Genomic DNA, 21571 nt, shown 5'->3' with positions numbered 1-21571 from the left:
CTAAGCTAAACCAAATTTTTTACCTGAAGAATGGCTTGTAAATAGGGTCATTTAAAAACTTAGTAAAACTTCTCCAACGCACTTTCATAGCCAGGCTCCAGCTTTATAAAATGGTTGCACTGGTGCTCCTAACTTTTTAATTTAGGAGCACTAGCACATAATTAAGGATGACCTAATAGTACATCTTAAAGCAACATTATGTAACTTTTTATGTTAGACTAACAGTCTCAAAATAATTTTGATGGTACAGTGTCTTGTGATAGTGTGAATAATGTCTCTCAGTGCGTTTACATGACACTCAAGAAAACCGAATTACTGCGTTAGTCTGACTATGATCGGATTTTTAAGATGCATGTATACACCTTTGTCTGACTAAAATCGGACCGGATCGGATTTCTCATAGTCGAATTACACCACGTAGATTATTCGATTGAAAGTCGCATTACTCCTGCATGTATACGTTTCCAGCGGATCGGATCGGATTTTGCGTTCTGCGCAGGCGCAAGATTTTTTCCCGGGGCCGTGAGCCGGAAGTAGATGGATGGCGGCAGCTTTCCTTCGAAATCACGGCAAGAAAGAGCGCCAGAGTGCACCTAGTTTGTGTAATTATCATGTACACCATATACGAAGTGTACAACTTCGTCTCACTCTTCGTACGCCATCTTTCTTGAATGCCGAGGCAGCTGGTGACGTAAAGAGGTCAGCCGGAGGTGCGCCGTTAACACTAGTTGAAATGGGTACAGCGCCACCTAGCGTACCGGGGTATGACATGCTTTCGGCCAGTAATTCGATTTTCTCACTGGCATGTATACTCGGATAATTGCAGTTGTCCGACTGAGCAGCATAGTCGAACTATGGCTGTAATCCAACTAAACTGTGCATGTAAACGCACTGACTGTCTCAGCCACTCCGCCGCCCTATCACTTGTTTCTGCACTATGTATCTTCAGTGAGAGGGTAGGAACACAGCGCAACATACATGTTTACTTCAACATACAAGTTTTCAACACATACCACTATCATGATGTAATGAGTTTTATTAGAGTTAGAACCTACATTATCGCTCTATAAAAGCATGGAATCTCTGTCTGTCTGTCTGTCTGTGTGTGTGTGTTTGTCAAATATCTCTGCGGATCAGGATTAGACTGACCTGAGACTTACAACATGGCTGCTGCGTGGTTCAATGGTGTGCGACTTCGCATTTGTTTGGACTGCAATGATACTGTTAATAAATCATTTCATAAATGCTTTACCAATTCGCGAGCTTTGTCCACCGGAGCCACCACAGTCACGTGCGCACCAGAGCCAATCACTGCAGAGCCCACCGCGACCCCCCACCTTAAGAAACAAGCAGATTTATACCCTGCAGCGGCGCGAGCTGGACCGGGATTTTGCCGGTGGTTTGGTCCCGTTCTGTTCTTTGCATCTAAACTGACGGTTTTGGATTAATGAGACTAAACGAGCCCGGACCGAGTCCGTTCGGGTCTGAGGAGATCCGGAGACGCGCGGACAACAAAGTGGAATCGGAATCTGTGGATGTTCGTGTGTAGTTAGCTGCTAGCCAACCTACACGGCCCACCTTCTGAGGCAACGGACCAGACCCACCGGCACGTCCAAAACCGGACTTAGGGTAAATAATGTCCGCCACGCCTTCGTGAACATTGCCGTCACGTTTGCTTTGTGTCTGGTGCAGAAGAAACGGTAAAAACAGGCTTTTGTCACTGAGTGTCCAAACAGCAAGTTTGGTTGTTGAGGAACAGGAAGTTGTGGGAGGGACGGAGGTGTATGACTGACAGGCAACGACAGTCGGTGTAGAGACAGCGATACTGAGAGTTGAGAGATTTGTGACATTTAGCGTGTTTGGAGTGTATAGTTAGTGTGTTATGTAGTGTTTGGTGTAGTGTGTTTAGCGTGTAGTGGAGTCGATTTTTTGTTTAATGAGTCAAAACAATGAGAAGATGCTGAATGTGGAGCAGGCAGTGCAGCTCTTCAATCAGCTGCAAGGAGCTCAGGCAGACCTGAGCATTGCCTGCATTTAAATGTAAATAGTTACATATAACTTCGTAAATTTTTAAAATGTATGCACATATTTAGCAAACAACAATTTATATTGGCATTATAAGTAATAAAAATGTTTTTTTAAACATATTTGTGGTTTTCACAGTAAAAAAATCAAACTTTTTCTACTCAGATTTTATGGGTTTTTTTGGGGTGATTTTATGTCCATTGTGTTAATACAGTATGTCAAAATGAAAAAATAACTGTACAGTCACACATGTGAGGTTGTGCTGAAAATAATGACACCAAGTAAATAGTTTAAGGGTGAAATATAGTGGCAAAATCAAAAATAGTCAAAAACAGCCAATTATACCCTGGAATATCGGATTTCACAACAAACCTAAATATCCCTGACGTCCCACCTCCAAACACAGCCTCATTTGGCCATCCATGAAAAAGCTTCTTAACCTCTCACTTTTCTATAGGAACACATATTTCCTATGGGCAATGCACTAGTGTGTGACAAATTTTAATAAACCTGGGATTTGTATTTACGACAGTGGTGTTACAATGCCAATTTCAACATGCTGATTAGGGGTGGTTAATCGGCCCATTTCCCGATTCGATTCCGATTATTGAAGTCTCAATTCGATTACAAATCGATTTTCATTTATTAACGATTATTGATTCGATTTTCAATTATTAACGATTATTGATCTTCCATTTAACATCAGTCAGCTGCTGAATTATTTTACTTATCTTTTGAGTAACACCTCACAGCACCTTCAATATTGTATAGTGTAATTGTAATATCAAAAGTATTATTTATTTATTATACTTGATTATTTGCTTCGTTTATGGCATGCGCTCTAACCACTCGACCACCTGCGCGCCCTTGGTTCTCATTTGTTACTCATTTGTTCCCATGTAACTGCGGTACTCAAAATCTCAAATATGAGACAATTCCATTTTCATTGCCATTCACAGCCTTAAATACTTTATACAATGTATACCATGGCCGATCAATATCTTTTACAAAAGAAGAATTTTGACACATTTACCACAGTGGAGGTTTCCTACATTAATTATCACTACTGGAAGATAGCTGCCAGATTTTCACATCTGATAGCATGTTCTGTGTAGGTGTCCTGAGTCACACTTAGGCTACAGTCATTTTGTTAAAACAACCTCTGTAATCTCTACCTCATGTGAGCAAGATCCCTCTCGACTGTTTGGTTTGGGATAATGTAGTTATGCAGCAAATGAAACCAAAGAGTGGGTGGGGACAAGACAGAAAAGAGGAAATGTGTGAGGACAGGATGCAACAGATTAAAGTTAGATCAAGATGATACAGAGAAAAAAAAAAGAAAGGTCAGACGAGGTGACTTGACAGGAGAAGGGAACAAGGAGGAGAGCCAATGGCAACTATTCAGATCACATTTTGAAATAGGTGCAATTTTTTTCTATCGTTAGTCCATGCGGATGCACCAGTCTCTTTCACATACAGAGAAGAGGGAGACTGGGACAGAGAAACTGGTCTAATTGCATCCCAAGAATGCTACCGAGATCCAACCCAAAACCAAAGTGCAGAGAAACCGGCAATTCATTATCAACACCCTGTGGCTTTCAATGAACCACACAGGCAAGCATGCAATCACACACACACACACACACACACACACACACACACACACACACACACACACACACACACACACACACACACACACAAACACTCCAATACACACATGGTCAGTGTATTAAGTATAGAGTAGAACAGACAAAATTAAGTTTAGTTTCCTCTGACCACTTCGCTCTCACACACTGTTATAGAGTGGCTTTGTTAGAAGAAAGACAGCTGCCAAGTATGAAGCCTACAGCGACAGTGTGTTCTTGTCTAACGACAGCCTGTCCAGTGTGTCTATCTGGAGGCAAGTAAGTGAGACAGAGAGAGAGAGAAAGAGAGAGAGAGAAGGAGGAAGAGGAAAAAAGATTGAGAGGCCAGCCACAGCAGCAGCTCTGCAGCGGTCAAGGCCTTACAGCACATTCCAGTTGACCAGAAGGGGGTCTGACTGTCACAGTCAGCAAACAGAGCTGATTCATGAAGCTGCTTTGTAGCTGGTGGTACATATGGCTGCTTTGGCTATGATTCACCATGTCAAAGAAGGAGTGCACAACCACCCCCCTGTTTCTGCCTTCAGCGGAATAATTGATAGGCCTGCTGTCTGACTTGTGTTTAGGACTCATACTCCAGTAACAGTGTATGAAAGAGTTTTCTACAAAAGGATTAATTCAATATAGACAATATGGAGAATGTCTGAACACACCCGAAGGCTGCATTGTCTTCTTTTCTCTTGATAGAGAGCATAAGAGTACAGGTTGTTTGAGAATTTGATTAATCTGCTGATTATTCGATTAGTCGATTAATTGTTTATGTGTTGTTTAGTTTGATGCCTTGTTTAACATCTCATCTACGAGATGATGCTGACAAACGTGCAACTGCAGTTCAAGTCTAGCCTGACACTACTGGATAATTTTAAGGAAACCTGGGACCCTCCCAGCTGTATTTGTGGCGACAAAATCCAGACATTTTTCACAGGAAGTCTGGCGTTATGCAGCCGTGTTTGTGCCGACAAAACTGGATGTGATTCAAAGGAAGTCGGGCCATCTCCAGCTGTGTTTGTTCTGACAGAACCCGGTGTTTTTATGGAGACCTGGGGACCTTTCCAGCTGTGTTTGTGGTGACAAAAAACTGATGTTTTTCACAGGAAGTCGGGCCATCTCCAGCCATGTTTGCGGCCAAAGAACCAGTTATTTTGAAGGAGACCTGCCTAAACCTAACCAGAGCATTAGCATAGCATTGTGTGTTTTTTTTTTTTTTTTATTTCTTTCACTCAAACAACCTTTTTTAGCCCTTTTTTAGTTCAGAGTTGTCACGTCTCTAGGGTGAGTGTTAAACAACAGGGCACTGTGGGACAGGAGGTGAGTGGGAACAGAGTTAGGAGTTTTCTGTAATTTGTCAAATGTTGTGTGAGAATGATACATAATTCAAAGTGCTGCCTGCTGTCATAACAAACCATAAGATCTGCTGATGCTGCAAAATGTTTGTCCATCTAACCTTCTAAAAACTGTCAGTATATCTCTTCAAAAGAATAGGTTTATGCAAACCAATGCTAAACGACACAACTAAGCCACCAAATATGTCTGTAGGAAATTTGAACTGAACAGCTTGATGCTGATTGTATTACTGTTTGGAACCTAGAGGCAGCCAATCAAAGTGCACATGTGAAGCATCTGTGCAGAGAACCAGCAGATATTCAACAGACACACAAAGTTTGGAATATATCGTGGCACTGAAACTAAGCATGTTAAAATCTAAACACATGCCACAACATTCTATGTATATATTGTTTAATGCTGATGAAGACATAAACACAGTGGCAAATTATGATTAATTGAAGCACAACATCTGTGTAGGAAACAGTGTGGCTGACAGATCTGTGAACCAGTAAGCGCTCTGTAGTCATGATGTATGACACACTGAAGCACGCAGAGTGACAGATCATGTGTCAGGTGAAAGTGCTGCTGGCTTAAACGCTATGTGATGATAATCAAGAGGACTGAGTCACGAGGGGGGGGGGCAGGACTAATAATAACCAAACTCCATAACAATTGCTCGCAATCAGTGTCAAAATTACAAGCAAGATTCACCTGAGTGGGCACTTTTGGCTGAATGGATAGCACTTCCCCTTCACCACAAATCCAATATCAGGTTTCTCTCTGCGGCTCTAATGCACAACAATGAGCAGGGGCTTTGTGGAACGTGATCTGGGATCTGTGTTTGGAGACCTTGTCAAACCTCTGGCTGCTTTCACATTTAGAACAACAGCAGGGGATGGGGTGCTACTTGGTTCTATGCAGGGAGATAAGCTCTGCAACGAGGCTGGAGCTGGCAAGTACAGTGCTGCTCTCCTCTTTGAGTAGTGTGTGTGTGTGTGTGTGTGTGTGTGTGTGTGTGTGTGTGTGTGTGTGTGTGTGTGTGTGTGTGTGAGGGGCTATGAGAGGCATTTTATGAGAGGCTATAAACTGCTGCTGCAAGAAGCATTTGACCACTGCCTACTTTGTTTGTGTGTTGTCTCTTTAAAAACACATGCTTAGAAATAAAAAATAGAAGTTGCATGCATGTGGGTGAGACAATATACATCCTTTCACCAGGACATGCATGTTCGAGGGAGTGTATGCAACTGTGTTAATGATTGGCTGCTGCATGCTGAGTCAGCTGGCTTGGCTATAGCGACACAACCCCTCAGCCCACTTCTCCTCTCCGTTTCTTCTTTCCTCTAGCTCTCTCTTCCTTCTCAGTTTATTTATCCTCTGCCATAGGAAGTTGCAAATGCATGATTTTGACTGACACACAAATGTATGCAAACAAGCACATGTGTTTCTGTAACCTCAAACACTTGAGAAGACAAACACACACACATGCAGATGAATGCAACTCATAAACCACACACCCATTTAAATCATGCAATCAAATACAGATATAAACTGATGTGTGTGCAAAGTGGAGTTAAAAGACGACGAGGAAGGAGAGCTTTTACTTTTAGACTCGGCTGACATGACATTTAGGAGATGACTATTTTCTACAGAGAGCAGTTCGTAAGAGCAGAGTGAAGGATTTCAACATTTCCTAAACCGTTTCCCTGACATTAATGTTGAGCTTTTGTACACTTGACTTAAAAGGACACGTTTGACTTCCGTTAAAATTTTAAAAATGCCAGTGTCAGCAGAGCCCATAGATGAGTCAGGAGGTTATGATGTGTATTCATGTTACAGCAGAGCTCAAGTGGCTTATCAACAAGTTGTGTCTGAATTTAACCTGAAAAGGTGCAGCATCAAACCAAAAGTGAAACATGATTAAAACCACTCACTTCGCCACGCAGCACTGTGCAGAGGAGCCACTACAACACGCTGTTCATACGTCACCCAACAACATGCTCACTGACATGTGAAACGATGGTACCAGGTGGAGGCTGATACTAAATACAAAAGACTACCAAGGTTTTCTGACCTTGACCTTATTTCCAAGCTTTTGGACAGCCTTCGTAAGAGCAAGCATCCATTCACAGTCTTGTGTCTAGCAAAGTGCTGTCATATATATCGTCCCAATGCAGAAAAATGAGTATCCCTTTAAGAAAGTCCAGAGTGGACCCTTTTGACAGTGTGTGGGCTCTACCAGAAGGCATGAGTCTCAATAGGTAACACATTCTAACGAGGTTTGGCTGCTGTTATCAAGTACAGCAGCTTAAGCATACAACAGTCAACGTTAATATAAAACAAACAAGTATCACTGCTTTTATCTTCTGAATATGACTGCTCAGTGGAAAATGAGGACCGGAGTAAGTGAAGATTTTAAGTGGGTCAACTTTCATTCTTCAAACATGACCGGGAGGACTGTAAGTAACAAAACAGGAAACTAATTATTTTTATCTTTCAGCTCTTGTGGAAGATGTATAATAAAATTTACCAGCAGCTTTAGCAAGTAGAGCTTGATTTTAGACAACAAATCAGGGTTCAAACTAACACTTATTTCAATATGGATTATTCATTCTTTTCTTGTTGTCCGGTCAACAAAACAACAGAAGTACAGTGGAGAGGCCTACCAAAATATCTGTGAGCACAAGGTGATGTCATAAAATGTGCTGTTTTTGTTTGAGCAAAAACTAAAATTATATATTATATATATTATAATGTAATTCAAGAAAAGTGGCATTTTCCTGATTATTCCTGGTGGTACATGTCCACAGGATCTCATTCTTTGTCTATGTAACCAGTCGTGCAATGCATTCTAGTAACGCTGTGTTACGGGAGACAGGGTGTTGTATTGCCTGCACCTTATTTGCATAAAGTGTGAGTCTAACCAACTTTATGCAAACCAAAGGTGTCTTGCTGCCTCCGGAAGACCCTTAAAACTATAGAAACTAACTGTTGTCCTTGGTTTTCTTGATATAAGACAAAGTAACTGTTGAGTCGAGTAGACAACCAAAAGTGGCATTTGTCCAATCAGGTGCCGACAGGGGAGTTTGTGCAGTTGTAGGAGGGTATCAAGCAGCCAATACTGGGAAGCACCAAAAACCCCCTTGTGGACACATACAATAATAGCCAAAGCTTAAATAGGTCCTGCTGTGAGGACATTCAAGGATTTCCATGGTGTGACAAATGTCAGTTTCTATAATTGACAGATATATTGATGCATGTGTAATCTCATTAGCTCCATAAACAGTGTTTTCATAGTATGTCAAAGAAATCAAATTTCATCAGATCATGATAGTCTTCACAAGATCACGACAGGACTTGATTACACAGTGCTTTGTCTGCTGATGTCTAAGCTAACATTTAATGTCCTCACGGCTCTCGACCTAATTAAGAATGTGTACTTACAATTGTCCACGCTGTCATTTATCGTGCTCATACTCTATGGCAGCTCAGCCACTTTAATCTATATCAGAGCTCGTAGCTCAACACTGTGGGACCGCACATTTAATCAGAGCTGAAAGCAAATTGTGTACTTCAACCCCTGTGAAAACCGCACACTCAATCATTAATGACAAGGTATTATATGCATTGCGGTTTCCTTAACATTCAGCTTAACAAGTGAGAAAATATCATGTTTTGTCCAGGTCTGTTCAATGGTCTGAGTTCAAATAAGACCCCCGAGAATGTAGTTGTAGTCTTCTGACGACCAACCTCGGCTTTTGTCATGTATGAAAGCAATATTCTTATTGCATTAGCTCAGCACAGCTGACCTAACATTGAACCCATCCCCTTCATCCCTAATGTAAGCACAGTAAAGGTGGTATTACACATGCACTAAATAACCAAGGGCACACTGACACACATTCAAACTTCACCTGACATGAAAAATCTCACCTCATCCCTCACAGCCTTTCTAGTAACCTGGCCTAAAATGGGGTCCATCCCATACTATTCCATAGGAGTCAGCGAGTCACACAACTAGACACATTTACATAATGTAAAGGGGAAAACAGGCCACATTCCTTGCATTCTCAGGCCACATCTGGCTTCACACATGGGGCCCTCAACTATTGCTCATTAGCCATAGCATCATCATCATAGCATCTACCGCATGTAGACACTCCAACCCATGAGCATGGAAGGACACTGAGCCACATCCAGGATATCTGAGGAGAAGGGCCCCTCAGGAGGTGGAGGTGCTCAGGATTTAGATGAATGAAGGGAATATAGGAGACCTGGGCGTAGGGCCAGTCCGTCAGAGCATGGCCCGAGTGTTTGGCCTCTGTGTGAAATGTATTGTGGCAAGAAATGTTGTTATGTTGTAATTTTGGAGACTTTGAGGTTTTGTTAGTGCATATTCCAGGTAACGTAAGAATGCCATTATAGCAGCATGTTTCTGTTGGTCTCATTTCTGAAAATAAAAGCCATTCATATAATGTGGATGCTATAGGAAATATGATCTACCTGGAAAGGACTTTGTCAAACCATTTGTGAAGCCGCCGTTCATTAACATAATATCTCAGGGTGAATTTGGTTGTTGTGGGCAATTAAACCAATGAGCAAGACTGAAAGATAGCACTTCGATTTTAATCATATTTTTTGGTCAGTGTGAAGAATTGTCAGATATTTAATTCATTAAATCAGTACAAATCAGTAAATCCTTTCTGGTTATTGTATTAATTCAAAGTTGAACTGAATTTCCAGCAAATGTAATATTTCACAACATTAATACATATTAGGGTCGCTGCAGTAAAAGGTAAACCATGGTGCCATGGGGTCATTATAAAGCATGTATAACTATAAAATGCTGCTTAACAAGAATGTAGAGCGATGAAACAACCATACCTGTCTGTATGTGAAACAGATCCATGTGCCAAAAAAAATCGACCCAAATTTTGATATTTTGGCAGAATTTCATCATTCTTGATCTGCTACACCTGCTCAGCTCAAATGTTTGCCCAACACAAGTTTAGATAAGAGTATTTGCTGTCTGTATCTTAAATCTACAACTGGGATCTAATATTTGTTAACATATGTTGCACTCTGTCACCTGCCTCATGTTCAGTCTAGGGTTTTTTTTTTCTGCCTGCCCAGAGCATTTGCCTCCAGGAGCAACTCCTGAGGGGATGGGAGGGACACAGGCCACACTTCTGCAGTGCTGGGGCTCTAATTAGAGACGTGAGCTACTAAACCCATTAATTAAGGGTGGAAATAGATTAACCTTGTGGATCTCTGTGTGTGTTGTAATTGTGTGTGTCACCCACCTTAAACAGACTTTCTGTCAGTCCCCGCCTGACCTGCGTCCACAAAAAGGCGCAAAAGAAGAACAGGGCGATTTCGGTCAGGGTAATGTATGCGTTATCCAGGAGAGTCCGTTTGGAGAGCTCCAGCCCGCAACTACTACAGTCTCTCCATGCGCCCAGCATGACGGTGGAGGCTCTGGTGATGAGGTCCAAATATCCCGGCATGGGCTCCACTTCCACCGGCCCGGTGTCCTCGCTGTGACTGCTCATCGTGATGCGGCGCAGGGAGAACAAAAAAAAAGACGTGGAAACCGGGGAAAAAAAAATTGCTCCAATTAATGGACAGAGGGAGCGCAGGGAGGAGCACTGTCCAGACTGTATGTGAATAATCCGCCAACCAGCTTGCTAGCTCACCTCAAAAACGCTAAAACAAGCTTATCTAACCAGCTTAACCTCCTCAGTAGCCTAACGTTAATTCTTTGTTTTCCATATTAACGCACGGGCCCATTCCTCGCCTTCAGGATAGTTTTATGAATGATAGCAGGGCCCTCCGGGTCCGACCAGACACATCGGCTGTGTGGCTGGATTTGATAATCAACGCGAACTAATTATTAAATGGGCTTTCGGTGATTAATCGGAGCCCATCGCGTCTGTCTGCCGGAGGTTTTTTCTGACCATCATTCCGCTACGCACACACGGGCTCATCAGCAGCAGCGCGTCCTGGTTAGCCGCCTAGCTAAGTTAAATCATACGCACACAATAGTGGATGGGCCAGCATTGGGCAGCAGCTCCCCCAGCTAGCTAGCCGCTTCACTAAGTAACCTAAAACGTGATGTAGCGCAGATACATACGTAGACGGTTCAAGTCGAAGGGGGTCGCGTTTGTGTGGTTTTTCTTTTTTTCTCTCTCTCTTCCAGCGCCGAGCCCAGACAGCACATGCGATTATCGTGCCGCTATACCGCCTCAACGGACGTGCGCGCTCATCTCTGTCCGTTATTCGCCTTATATAACGTCCCGTCGAGCCGGCAGCTCTTACAAGTTATCCCAGCGAAGACAAAAAACAGGAGAATATTATCCTGTGAGGAGGCTGTTGTCTCGCTCTCTCTTTCTGTCTCTCTCTCCGTCTTCTGTGCTGCTGCTGCTCTGCGCTCCTTCAACGTGTTCAAACGTGCGTTCTGACAAGTAGCGCTCCGCTTTCAGTGAGAATCAACTGGTACGTCAAAAAGAGGACAGCGTACGTTTATACGAAAAGGAGGAAAGAAAAAGGCCGAGGGGCGTGACGTAATTAGGGCCGCTATCTTCTTTTTTGAACCCTCTGTTTGAACCACGGAGGGTTAAAAAGGATGATTTAAAGAGACAGTGCACAAACGAGCCCTTACACGACTGCATGCAACACACCTCTGTCATGCACCACGTTTCGGATTTATTTTGGCTTAAATTCATGATTTTTGCATGCACTGCACAAAACACACTTCAAACACAAAACAGGTATTAAACATTTATTATCATTTTCAAAAAGGAATGCTCACTTAAACAGAAGTGTTAATTTTCAATAGGGGTCGACCAATACAGGGCCACTAGCGATTATTGGTAACCCAGCAATCAGACTGATAACCGATAACTGGAACCAAGACAGTACATTTACCAAAGAATAAGACTCTTGTCGTGAATGACCAGTGATGGACTGTAACCAGCTACGATTTACTCAATTACTGAAATGTACAATTTGGTGGTACTTTGCTTCAGTATTACCATTTTCTGCTACCGAATACTTCATTTATTTGATAGAATTAACAAGCTAATTGAGATTATTGAGTGCTGATCGTCTATTACTCGTGACTTCAGATAGTGCTGTATCAGAGGCAAAGTACTGAATTTGTATTTTTTTTTGTTATCAGCAATCAGACACAAAAAAAACACTGATACCAATTATCATAAAAATGCTGAATATCTTCCCGATAATCAGTCTACTCCTAATTTTCAATAGCAGAAATGCATGGATAAAGCATGGATACTAAAGCCAGACATGTCATCTGGAGCACCCAAAGGAGCACAAGACTTCTGGTCTGGTTAAATAATACAAGTAAAAATATCAAAACAAATACAGGTTAGAGAGGAAGAGACTGTTGGTGCTTCACGGTGTTGTACTGAGGTCTGAGCAGATGTCTTATGCTGTGGCAGTGGGAGCATACTGCATCACTAGTCTGTCAAACTCATTCTCCTGCAGGAAAACAAAGAGAAGAGGAAACAGTTCAACACCAGGAAAAACATCTGACCACAGGAACAGCTGTGCATTGCATGGTGTGTTTCATAACAGTATAACCCAGTTTTTACCATGTTTATTTACTTCTGCACTCCTGCGTGATTACAACAGAATGTGTGTCAAAGGCTAAATATTAAGTTTAATCCTCTTGTTGACTTTCCAAGGACACCTGCTGCACAACTATCAAAAACAAACGATCCAGGTAATGAAATTACAACACAATCAAGGTTACTAAGGTTTATCAACAACTCTGAGCGTATCTTGTGAACTGCAATAGCACTGACCACAGGTCAGAGGTTTGCCTGAGCAGGGAAAGCATTGATAGATATTTTTTTTTATTTTGAACATGTAAATACAGAAGAAAACAAACAGTGAAATAAAAGCTTTCAAAAAGAATAATTCAAGAACAAAAAACATTCAAATGGAGAGAACGAAATTCACAAATGCAGACTTGAGAAAGTTACCTTGGCTAAATAGTCCTTGAGGAAAGGATGGGCTCTGTGTGCGTCCTTCAGCTGAGAGAGGTACCGATTGGTTACCTGAGACGGACGTAAACAGATCACAAAGAAGTTATGAAGAGACAATAGTCGATTAGAGCCTTTTATGAATAGTTTTAAAACTTAAAAACAGAGAAAAGCTTTATGAAGCTTTGTCTACAGCAAACAGCCTGAAAACACAGATGACAAAATTAGAAAAAAAAATGGTTTTGCTTTTGTTGTCTGTCTCTGCTCGTCTCATTTGTTTTAAGTGGGTGAAGCTCGGCGATAAGGTTGTTTTGTGTATGTCACCAGGTCAGTCAAATACGGTCCTCGTCTCTAATATTTAATGTTACAGAGCAAAAAGGGTCTGAGGTTTGGTAGAACAATGAGTTGTTTAGCTTCTAGGCCAGTATGTTCATCAGATATTGCTGATCTTTGTACAGTGGTCAAATAGCTTTGCTCTTATAAAAGTTTAGGACCTGAGTAATGAGTAATAGCGAGAGGGGACAGGAAACAAATGGAAAACAATTCGTAGTCAGGAAGTCATAAAAAAAGAAAGAAGTTCATTCAATAGTTACTCTACTACAATACCTGAGAATTAGGCACATTTGCTATAATCATAAACGTTAATTCTTGTTAACCTTGAGTGAGACTACCTAATCAGTGGTTATCGCAGCTGGAAACATCTATATGATGGCTTTGAGTCAATGGTCAGTGTTCTATCACGTTACGATCACGCCCATCAAACTTAAAGACAGATAATCGAGCCTTTATCTCATGAACTCTGACTTCCAGGCTGTATCAATCTTACACAGCACTAAACCAGAAGAAAAGCTTAGACAACACTTTTCATGATAGAGGACAAACGCAATCAACAAAAATTGCTTGGTTGATTGCTTCTGCCTGGTTTAATCAAATCAGGCACGCATAAAATTGCTGAGAGGAGCATGCTGAAGTGTTAAGCGCAGAATGCTATTGGAAAAAGATTTTTCAAATCTCTCTGACAGAGGCAGCGTTTATCTATAGGACACTGTTAAAGCACTGCTTTCTTTAACAGCTTCAGGTTCAAAGTCTCACCTCGGGAGCTTTGCCCAGGTGCTGGGTCAGCACAATGAGGTTGATCAACGTCTCAGGGTGACTGCTGTCCTGTAGGGGGACGAGAAAAAGACAGAGACAGACGGAGAGTTAAAGAGTAATTCTCACAAAGCAGGACGGCAATAGAAACATGAAAGTGGTGACAAGACGGTGAAATGTTTTAAATGTCACTTAATGAGAAGAATAACTTTAATTTTCTGTGTCACCAGTACAGCAGACAACAAAGTGGAGCAGGCAGCTTCTGAACAGTAATTCAGTCAAATGGTCCACAAATATTCATATTTCCAGATATGTGAAACCCTTATCTTATCTTTCCTTTTATTTATTCCACTCATCACCATGGAAGCATTTTTCAGTTTTTTCTTAGCAGAACCTGAGCACTGACATTCATCTAAAGTCACATATTACTGTTACGTTCTGTCTGTTTAGTAAAAGGCATCATCAATGGGTAATCGTCACTTTGTAATGATTTAACCAGTAAACTTCGTGCTGGGCCAATGAAGTCATCAATGAATGGCCTGCCTCATGAAGTAGGAATACTGAGGCTGGTTTGGAGCCTCAGAAAAGATGGACATTTGTGAAAAGCTTCACTTCAGTTAACCTAAACAGTTGATTTAGTTTGAGTTTTCTCAGGTCTGGATTTTGTGGTTCAGGGTGACAGTGTTTGTACAACTTCCAAAGCAGACCTGAGATGTCAAGCACAGATCGCATCCATTCACAGTGCATTAAGACGGAGAGCAGCATTATTCACAAAACTGAGAAAGACCAATGCGTATTTAATATTAATATTTTTATAAATATATTATCTATTAAGCATTAAAAATTAAAAACAAAAACTTTAAAAGACAAAACACCAATACTACACAGTGTACACTGGTCAAACACGGTGTTGTTACAGCTAAAGCGAACAACTGTGGACAACAAAGGAGTATGTGGTGCCATCTGCTGTTATATCGGGAGAAGTTGAAGATTTCCAAATCACACCTTGGATTTTTGAGGGACACAATCTCCGGTACAGGAAACACCTGCCCTTATTTCTGAGACTATTAGAAAATAATAGTCTGATTACATTAAAGTCCACCTCCAGTCAAAAATGTGTTTTTCTTCTTGTTCCTATAGATTAGAGTTCTCAACGGGTCGGCCCGGCCCGACAAACCTGACCGGACCCGCAAGTTCGGGCTGGGTTCGGGCCGAAAAAATACGCAAATGAGCCAGGTCGGGTCGGGCCTCGGGCTTCCTTTTTTATAAAACACATTTCATAAAACACATTTCTTGCAGGTTGTAAATTATATAGGCCTATTGTTTGTTCTGTGAATCATCGCTGTTCACGTGTGGTGAAGAGTAAGTCTAGCTGCCTGCGTCATGGGGAGGGGCAGACGCAGACCTGACGCCGCTGCGTAAAGTTACGATAACAAGTTTATGAGGAAAACAATGCTGGCACGCGGGGGGTTGGGTTCGGGCCCGGTTCGGGCAGACAATTCATGCTGGTGTGTTGGGCTGCGTCGGGTTCGGGCTTAAAAACCCGCGGGCCGGGTCAGGTCGTAATTTTCATGCCCGTTGAGAACTCTACTACAGATAAATGTTTGAGCTTCATTGTGTATTATGATGTCTGTGCAGAGTCTGACACTAGAAGGCCGTTTTCACATTCGTGGCTGAAAGTATATTTATGTGTGCTCATTGAAAATCTGATTTTTAAGAAACGGGCCTACAAGCATGATTTGTGAGATCACATATTGTTTAAAACCAAACCAGGCCTGATATTCAGCAAACACAAGACATTTTTAATGAGGGAGAAGTAATAGGTGCTATTTTAAAACAGTAATTAAACCTTTTCATCTGCAAAAACTATGCCAGACATAGACGTATGGAGCAGATCTTTAAAATATTTTGAGACAAATTGTTGCCTTTCCTTCACTGAAAGTTGTTTATGTCCAACTCTTTGGTTGTCAGTGTCTAACACATACGGTAGTTTGAACAAAACAGGCTGTTTGAAGAACATTAAAAAACAGTTATTGAATAATGAATGAACTGTTTCTTAATGGCTGACCACATTGCTCATCCAGAAGTCTGCGTTGAAACACCTTAAGATTGAATCTAGCATTACACAAACCTGATTCAATTTCAGTATTTTCAAGTTGCAACATCGAACTGAGGTGATGTTAACTTTTGCTTGTTCCAACAGTGCTTCTCATATCATAAAAAAGCTGGTGCAACTGCAAGGAATATTAAATAAAATTCCTCACTTTACATTTCAATCAGCAAAGTCTTATCATAATTTTTTGTCTTAGCTTACTCCAAAATATTTTTTAATGCATCGTATAATGAGGTTTAATTCTGTATCCATATTACGTAGCAACTCTGGCGAAACTCTTTGTTTAGCTAGGATCCATTAAGGATTTAATTATGGAGAATACGAATCTAATACCAGTCTCAGCCACGGAGAGCTTTAACTGAATAAACCGTGTGCGTGTACACCAAATTGTGTTAAGTGTGTCAGGTAACAAATGATCAAGAGCAAAAACAAGAGAGCTACATACAATCCATTGTCATCTAACCTTGTCAAGTGCCTCCTGTAGCACTCCCTCGGCCTCCTCCCACTTGTTCTGAGCCATGTAACAGGCTGCCTGCCCGTTCAGGAGCAGCAGTGTAGATGAGTACTTGTCTGACATCTCCTGGAAAATGTAGTACGCATCCTGCAGCTTCTCTCCACCCTGGAACAACAAGCAGGAATATAATTAAATGTGTTCAGCAGTGATCAGGAGTGCACAACCCCAGCTGTTTTTAAATGGTGTCAGGGGTACTCACTGCTCTACACAAACCTCAAAAACGATGGTGTGTAATATGAGCATTCGAATGGAACAAAATCCTTCTTACATGACCTTAATTTGGTTAAGTTTAGAGATGCATCATTTGGATTAATTCAGAGATACCAATAATGACTTGGCCAATACAGATAAATAACAGATAATTTCACATTTCTTCATTAGAAAATTTACTTCAGAAACCTTTAGTTTATGCAAACTTAATGGTATGAAAGGCTACAATGTAGTGAGCAACACTGGGTGATTACTCGAGTAAGATTTGTTGTTAAAACTCAAGACTTTTTTTTTCTCATATTATCAGCTCTTTATATCAGTTTACATCAGTTAAAATGTAATTATCTGACAATAACCGATAATATAGATTTTTCATTATTGGGCCAATAATCTATGTCACGCTTCACGAGTTTGGCCAATCTCATACTGCACCAAGCTACATACATGTACTACGCTGTCTGCTAATTATTTCAAACCTGACTGGCAGCTTGAGTCAGATAGATAAACGTGGATGCTGATAATCCTTTATTCATGATCTATATTTTATTTATAATTCAACGTTGTGTATTAAGGCTGCACGATAAGGGAAAAAGCTGACACTGCAATTTTTTGTTTTTCATATAGATATAGATAAATAACTTAAACAGCTCTACTTCGAAATAATTAATCATGGCAGAGTGATCAGGGTGATTACGCAGGGAAGTGCATTTTATCAATGACAAACTGATTAATACAAATCTCGATTGTAGGTTCACTCTGCATGCAGAGCTTGCATGTCAGTCACAAGCACAAACTCCCATGTTTACAAGAACCTTCAAATCTGATTAAATTATGTGATATTAGATAGACATCTCTTGCAGATTAGTCAAGAAAAATTTGAATGGTGCCAGTTTTCCTTTTGTATCAAGCAGCAAAAGTTGTTGCAGTTAATTTGCCTCTCTTGACATTACACAATGTTGAAACGATACATTGTACAGCCCTAATGTGTATCTTTGCGATATTATAAAGACTTAATGGAATGCTGGCCTCCTCACCACAGCAATATTAACCCAGGCTGTGGCCAGCTGGGTTAGAGTAGCATCCTCATCCTGCTCCTGCATCTTCTTCAGCTCTTTCCTGTCAATGAGAACATAACGTCATTGTGATTAGAGAGCATGTACCCATTTCAAAGAGACCGTATATACTTTTGTGTATGCAAAGTCTCTCATTATATGGGTCAAGACTAAAATATACATAAAGTACGATTTAAGCCAACCTAAGGTTTTCCCAGTCAAATAACTCATTCAAAAAGCACTCAAACAACAAACCTGTCTGAATTCAATGCAAATCAGTCCCTGGTTTTGTGTGTTTAGCCATACCTTGCCAGGTCAACACGATCCAGACTCAGCAACACCTGAATGGACATGGCCATACTGAAAAATAAACAAATGGTCAGGTCAGCTTGGCGATTTTCAGTCAACGAAAGCAAGTATAATGACCTCAGAAAGCAAATTGTGTTCTCTCTTTGACATACACATGCCGACATTAGTCTTGTTCTTATTTGGGTGAATTTGATAGCATGGCGAGTTAAGAATCAAATTAAATATTTGAGAGCAATCCACACTTCTTCCTCATAGTTAGCCTGTGCATCAGGAGAATCTATTAAATCAAACTGTTTTTATACATTTACATTAAACTTAAAAGGTGCACTATGCAGTTTTGGGGTATACATTTTAATTAGAAGAGAAACCAACTAAATAAACAAACTCTCTTTATTCATGACTGAATAAACTGAATAAACAAACTGATCTTAAAGGACGACACACTTACATACTGTTTTCCTTCTTTTGTATTTAGCGAACCCTGCAACCTTCCTGGCTTCAAACTGTGTGATAAACAGCTTGTTTATTCAGTTATGGAAAAGAAAATTCTGAGTTTGAATTTATTCTCCAAAACTACACAGTGCCCTCAAGTGTGTAATTACAATTAAGATATTTTTGTGACTATTATTGCCCTCTGTACAGTGAAATGTTTTCAAACACATAAAAATAATGCATCTTATGTGGCTAGAGATACCTTCCATTACAATGCTTTTTTGGACATGTCAGACTGTTTTGTCAGAAGGAATCTACCTAGTTGAGAATGAGATGATGGTGCAGTCTGATTTGATCATATTAGTCACTCTTATATTTACATCAACAATGGAACAAGGATTAAAAAAATCTGGCACCTTTTATATTTACTTGAAATCAGTTTAGGTCCCAAACATGACCTTCAAACTTGTTTTAAAAATAGTAAAAATCCCTTCTTACCACTCCAGGCTTTCTCCTTGGTGCAGAGTCCTGAGAGCAGCATCGGTGTTCATCTCATGGTGGTAGATGGAGGCAGCCATGAGGAGGAAGGTGGTGTTGGCAGCATCCACACTCTTCGCCATCTTCTTGTCTAGATCAGCAACAATCGCATCCCTGTGGTACAGAACGCTGTTGAGTAATCTCCACACTTCGGTGAAAAAATACAAAATCTGCAAAATGGATTTGACATTAAAACACCACAGAACAGCAAATGTGACTGCGTGTGCAGCTTTGTACTCTGTCTAATTTTGATACTGAAGCTCCTCTGCTTTAAATGTTAGTGGGTTTATTGACGTACTGAATATGCAGCATAATAACACAGAGAATGTAAACGTCAGATACAAGCTCTTACCTTTTGTTTTCACTTGACAGATACTCAGCAAACATCCTGACAGCCTGAAGCTCGGGTGGAGAGCTGCCCTTGATGTCATCCAGGACTACAGCATACTTCCTCTGTGATAGCACAAAACACAACAGGTGAGGGCGAGTAGGCCTTTAGTTCATCTGCCAGGTAACTTTGACAGCAGTTGATGTGCAGTACTGTAGCTAATGACAAGACTCATTCTATGTGAGAAAAAAAAAAAAGCTGTTTACCTGGGCGATGTATGCTCGGTACAAAAACATGTCCCTTTCGGTCTCCTTTTCTGGTGATGACGGCTTTAAAGAGGAAACACAGGCTGACGTTAAATATTTTACATAGAAACATTCGCTAATATGTTTAGCACTGTTTGCTCGAGAACGACGTCGGCAGAAGTTAAGGAGAATGGTGACTAAAGAAATATATTGTAACACATTCATCTGGTAACATTTAGATACACACCTTCACCTTCTGAGCCTCGTTGATACATTGTTGATAACTACCGATATAATAGGCATTTTTGACATCGAAGAGCTCATCAACATCACCCTGCTGCGCCGCCATGTTGACTCTAGAACTTCCGGACACGTAGAGCAAATACGTCACCTTCCGGCTTTCTACCGAGGATTGTGGGAGATTGAGTTTAACAACAACAACACTGGTGGGCGTTAAAGAAATGCAGTTAGAGATCAGTATGGGCTGAGTGAGCTAATGAAATGGATCAAATATACTCTAAAAATATTTCTATGTATTGTTTGCCCTAAAAAGAATATGTTTCTTTTTTCAGTATAATGTACACACAATCAGTCATATCAGCTCAATGTATAAGGAAGAGGAAAAAAAACAGAGGTGAGGACAAGCATCGACAGGATAAAAGAACAAACATAGAATAAGAGGTTGATGACAGAGTTTAGAAAATGGTGACAGACTTCCTCAGGCAAATAATTCAGAGTAATTCCTTGTTACTGAAATACATTTTTTATTGGTTAACTGGTTAAAAGAACCAAAGCAACAATCAATTTAAATTAAAAAAATAATAATAATTCAAGGGATTGGTTTCAATTAAAGCATCTTGCTTTGTGAATATTAATGTCCTTAATCCAATGAAAAGATTAGCAATAGTGAATTAATTTTTATCATTACATTCAAATTAAGTAGCCTAATAATACCTCCCCTTTAATAGAGAGATGTGCTGTTTTACATAGTATACAATTCTCAGTCTTTCCAGAAAATAATATAATATGAGCAACCATAAACAGATGAGTCATACCTTCTTTTCCAGTCTCACAAAAATCATCAGCCTGTTAAAACCTCAACATATACATGTTTGTTGGATACACTGTATGTAGTATTTTTGAATGCAGTTTTCTGATGTTTGTGATGCAAAGTTTTAACGACCAAGCCCTGCTTTGTGCCAGCTAATGTCAGCAGAATTAGAGTTCCTAGGAGTTTGCCACATGTTGTTATTTTCCTTGTATTTTGAAAACGTCTGTTTACAGCTCATTATATCAATATATTTTATTTAAAGAGTGCCCACAGATCAGGGAACATCATGTTGCTTTTTAGTTTTACAGGATTTCTAATACAGTTGGGTAAAAAGACCATGTCCTCACGTAGGTACAGGTACACTGTTATGTAGCCGATCCATTTATTTATTTTAAAATCAGCTAGTTTCATGTTTGATAACCTTGTCTATTATATATAAAGCACTCTTTAATTTTTAATTTTTAAGGGTAAATGAAAAAAAACTAATTTTAAATTAATTTATAGATTTATCCAGTGGCTGAGTTTCCTAAAAACAGTTTAAATTTGAAATGGAGCCTTGTATCGTCCTTGTATCGTCTGTAATGAGACTGAGGAAACCTTGGAACTGATGTTTTTCTTATCCTCCATGTCCTTAAGATTCTGGACGCATTAAAAAAATGGTTATCACTAAAGATTAATGATGACATTC

At 40.4% G+C, this 21571-nt stretch overlaps 2 protein-coding genes across 2 annotated transcripts in view; both read right to left on the bottom strand.

Annotated features, from left to right (window-relative positions):
- Positions 1 to 11599, bottom strand: part of cers1 (ceramide synthase 1) — a 35474-nt gene extending 23875 nt beyond the window's left edge. The window contains exon 1 of the mRNA XM_030433700.1: positions 10298 to 11599. Coding sequence (XP_030289560.1) covers positions 10298 to 10546 — 249 coding nt within the window. The 5' untranslated portion in view covers positions 10547 to 11599. The remainder of the gene's footprint in view (positions 1 to 10297) is intronic.
- Positions 11600 to 11761: 162 nt separating this feature from the next.
- cope (COPI coat complex subunit epsilon) lies at positions 11762 to 20230 on the bottom strand. The gene is made up of 10 exons (XM_030433701.1): positions 20080 to 20230; positions 19854 to 19916; positions 19612 to 19712; positions 19221 to 19373; positions 18288 to 18341; positions 17964 to 18045; positions 16669 to 16824; positions 14096 to 14164; positions 13004 to 13078; positions 11762 to 12497 (listed from the first exon to the last, which is right to left on the bottom strand). Exons 1-10 carry the CDS (start codon positions 20179 to 20181, stop codon positions 12444 to 12446), a joined length of 909 nt encoding a protein of 302 aa, XP_030289561.1. The 5' UTR covers positions 20182 to 20230; the 3' UTR covers positions 11762 to 12443.
- Between the last annotated feature and the right edge of the window lie 1341 nt (positions 20231 to 21571).

This window comes from Sparus aurata, chromosome 11, assembly GCF_900880675.1.
Source record: "Sparus aurata chromosome 11, fSpaAur1.1, whole genome shotgun sequence".
Classification (NCBI taxonomy): Eukaryota; Metazoa; Chordata; class Actinopteri; order Spariformes; family Sparidae; genus Sparus; species Sparus aurata.
Note: the sequence above shows the minus strand (reverse complement) of the source record. Positions and strands in the feature narration are given on the sequence as shown.

What these genes read in the sequence shown, in the direction of transcription:
- cope (XM_030433701.1), bottom strand. Translation starts at nt 20,181, where the DNA reads ATGGCGGCGCAGCAGGGTGATGTTGATGAGCTCTTCGATGTCAAAAAT. An exon ending in CTGTCAAGTGAAAACAAAAG is followed by an intron (nt 19,374 to 19,611) that starts GTAAGAGCTTGT and finishes TCTGTACCACAG; the next exon opens with GGATGCGATTGTTGCTGATC. An exon ending in TCAAGGACTATTTAGCCAAG is followed by an intron (nt 12,498 to 13,003) that starts GTAACTTTCTCA and finishes GTTTTCCTGCAG; the next exon opens with GAGAATGAGTTTGACAGACT.